General features: G+C 40.5%; 1 protein-coding gene across 1 annotated transcript in view; it reads right to left on the bottom strand.

Moving 5' to 3' along the window:
- Window positions 1-2,068: 2,068 nt before the first annotated feature.
- LOC126402346 (acidic mammalian chitinase-like) overlaps window positions 2,069-3,713 on the bottom strand; it is a 10,253-nt gene continuing 8,608 nt past the window's right edge. Inside the window, exon 5 of the mRNA XM_050064246.1 lies at window positions 2,069-2,107. Within this exon, the coding sequence (XP_049920203.1) occupies window positions 2,069-2,107 (39 nt within the window). The remainder of the gene's footprint in view (window positions 2,108-3,713) is intronic.

The raw sequence follows: 3,713 nt of genomic DNA, 5'->3' as shown, positions 1-3,713 counted from the left end.
AGGAAGTGAGCTGAGTTGGCTATCTCGCTTCATCCAATATCTCTGTTAAAGTATTCCTAAAACAAGTGGCTAATGAAGTCGCAGTAACATTGACGTTACGTAGTAGTAGCCTAACCGCTAATCATTAGCAGCTATTGAGCTGACGTTAGCTTGCAAGTGCTTAAGTAACTGTAACTTATGTTGTGTTTCTACCATTTTAATTGAAGTGTTCATCACCTCACACCATTACCTCGGTCTCGTTCACGTTTCTCCTCCTCTTCTTTTCTTTGTTTTGTACTGCGCCCCAGAGGGCTTTTGCCTCTTCATGACGATGGCACCCGACTGTCAGTTTGTCACTAAGCAGCATCACATTACAGAAGACGGCGGGTAGCGGGGGGAGGGGGGCGCGGTTAGGGACCGTGGCGAAATTGATGCTGCCTGCCAGAGAGGCAGAAGGATGCCAAGCAGGCAGAAATTTAAATTAGAAATATTATTTCATTATTATTTAAAGACGTATGGCTATATGTACTGTTGTTGTTTTGTAGTGTATTCTTGTCTAATTTTTCGAATAGAATGGGGAAGAAAAAAAAAAAAAACCTCACTCCCTGGCGCCCTCTGGCATGCTGGCGCCTATAGCATTTGCCTAACCTGCCCTATGGGCGGCACGGCCCTGTGCGACCCTATTTACTAAATAGGGTTTCAGATTTGGGATTTTATTTATGTATTTTTCCAGATACTTCTAAATACATGAATATAACCATAATTATAGCCTGGCCTGGGTGCGTGGGATTTCCCCCCCTCTGGTCTATATATCCATAGTGATTATTGTTACATCACCATATAAAATACCTAGAATACCTAACATAGCTAGAATACCTAATATATTTACTTGTAGGCTAGATTTGTTTATATATGCTACAATGATTTGTTTTCGACAGAGCTCTACGGTGCGAGCATTTTACTGCATTTGCGACTAAAAATAGTTTTGTGCAAGTAAAAGAAATCAATCAGGAGTACGCTGTGCGAGTACAGATTTCAACCAGCAGCAGAATCCTGTCTGTTGTGGGTTGAACGGGGGTCACAGACAGGAATACGTATTCCTGTCAAATACGCCGGCCATAGTGCTCTGCGGCGCAAGATAACGGCTTACGACGGAGAAGCCTGGCTCCAGGTCCAATGGTTTCCTCTTTGTTGATGTCATGACTGTCCAGTAGTACCTGGACAACCGAGCCGTGGCGGCACACAGGTATGTGGCGTGTCAGAGGGGAAACGAGCCGTTCACATTTCTCTCTGTGGCAGGTAATGGTCCACAAACCTCACCACACTTTAGGGACTGTTCTTTACTTATGAAGGGACTGTTCTTTACTTGTCAGGGGAGGAGGGTGGCTGGTTGATTTTTATTTCATTTATTTATTTTATTTTGATCCCCCCCCCATGTTAATCACTTATTAATGCTGTTTTTGAAGTATGAATACGTCAATAAGTAATTTATTCCATTGAAATATCATTGATGTATTATAGAAAAGTGATTTATCTTTTTATAGATGACAAAAGGCACATCTGCCTCATTTTTCCTGTGGTATCATGATACTACTCAGAACCGTGATACTTTCACTGGTATTGTACCATGGGTCCCAATTTTGGTACAGTGACAACACTATTATTTTATGTATTTTACATTTCAAGTTGTAAAAAGTAAAATGTTTTGTTAAAACACTATTTTGTTGCATAATGAGAATTGAGAAAATAAAGCAATTTATGTTCTTAATTTGTTTTTTTCTTCCTCAAAAAGTATCGATAAGAGTACCGTTCAAATACCGATCGATAAGCAGTACCAATAAGAGTAGTAGTACCATTAAAATCTTAACGATACCCATCCCTAGTCGCTGGAATGGTAAACTCCATCAAACCACAACATTGTATTTTCTGTCTCATATTTAAGTGTTCTTTTGAGCAGCAAAAGGTTCCTGTGGAAACAGTAAATAATTGTGCCAGTGGCTGAGAACAAGTCCTCTAAGAGCATCTGTGATTTTATTCCTGTGGTCCTGACTTCACTGATAATGATTCAAAAAGCTGATCAAGAGGGAGTTTATTTGGTCTGTGGAGGACTCACTGAGTCCTCTGCTGTCTGCATAGAGGAACAAAACAGGGGTTGAGCTGTTCTAACTCTTCTTAACTTAATATTTAAACACTTTAGGGGAACTGAGAAGCCTGCAGTCATCAGCATTAATGTGAGCAACAGATTCACACAGAGAGGAGAAACAATATGCAAAAAATGTCTCCTACCAGGCTCAAACCAGGAGTGTTTTAATTTATGGTCAGCATCTGAAATCCCTAGACCACATGGACGCCCTACGCCTGGGGTATATTTGTAGCCAATAATATAGCAAGTCTATATTTATGTTAGCTCCATCAACTATTCAGACAAAAACAAAAAAACCCAAAACATCTTAACATCAGTATCAGTAACAACTGGGTATTTATGTTATCTGAATCAGCTATACAGGCGAAAACAAAAAAATACAACTATTTAACAAACTATCAGTAACAACAGTTATTTCTCTGGCATGAAAGTTTTTGCCTGTAGTTCCTGGACACCCATTAAAACAACATAATGCTATGTGTGGGGTAAGTCAAATTACAGTAATTATTAAATACAAAGAAACAATACACGCACATAACAAAGCTAGATTTAATGGAAATGACCAACAGGAGCATTGTGGTGCAACCATCATTATTTCTCAGAAAAGACAGTTTCTCAGAAAGAGTTAAATGAATCCGTAACTTTTGATGTTTCCTCAAGTGATATTCAACTAAATATGAACAAGAACACACCCATACAAGAGAGTTAGATACACCAACAGTTACATATGTCACAACCATATATTAAGTAATGCATGTCGGATCAAATGATGCAAAAACAAACAAACACACAAAGAAACAAACCAAGAACATACTTAGAAAAAAGAAACTGTACATATTAGAGTTTTGGACAATGCCCCCCTTTTGTTGATAAGAGCAAACATTAACTCTTATGGACAGTAAAATGATCATTTGCAACTCTCTAGTTAACAACATGTGCCGCAAGATTCTTGAAAAGTCAACCCTGTTGAGCATTTTTGCCTGATGCCTTCCCCAAAGACACAGTTGAAAAAAAAGGTTGGGTCAGTACTGTCAGGAAAGTGCCCAAATTGCTGTCCATTACATGGATCTGTATTAAGTGGAGCTGCTGTTGTGGGAGCTGCTGTTGTGGGAGCAGCTGTTGCTGAAACACATTGGCCCTGATCTGCGCTAAAAACTCTCTGACCAGGACATTTTACCTTGTTAACATTCCCCTGAGCACAGTTAAAAAAAAAGTTTGGCTCATTAGGGACAGGGATTTTCCCATTCCCCACACCATTACAGGGGTTTTCAGTTGTAGGAATGGCTGTTAGTGGAGCTGCTGTTGTGGGAGCAGCTGTTGTGGGAGCTGTTGTTGTGGGAGCAACTGTTGCTGAAACACATTGGCCCTGATCTGCGCTAAAAACTCTCTGACCAGGACATTTTACCTTGTTAACATTCCCCTGAGCACAGTTAAAAAAAAAGTTTGGCTCATTAGGGACGGGGATTTTCCCATTCCCCACACCATTACAGGGGTTTTCAGTTGTGGGAGCGGCTGTTGTGGGAGCTGCAGTTGTGGGAGCGGCTGTTGTTGGAGCAGCTGTTGTGGGAGCTTCAGTTGTGGGAGCGGCTGT

The sequence above is a fragment of the Epinephelus moara genome, chromosome 16 (assembly GCF_006386435.1).
Source record: "Epinephelus moara isolate mb chromosome 16, YSFRI_EMoa_1.0, whole genome shotgun sequence".
Classification (NCBI taxonomy): domain Eukaryota; kingdom Metazoa; phylum Chordata; class Actinopteri; order Perciformes; family Serranidae; genus Epinephelus; species Epinephelus moara.
The sequence above is the reverse complement of the archived record's forward strand: the minus strand, read 5'-3'. Positions and strand labels throughout refer to the sequence as shown.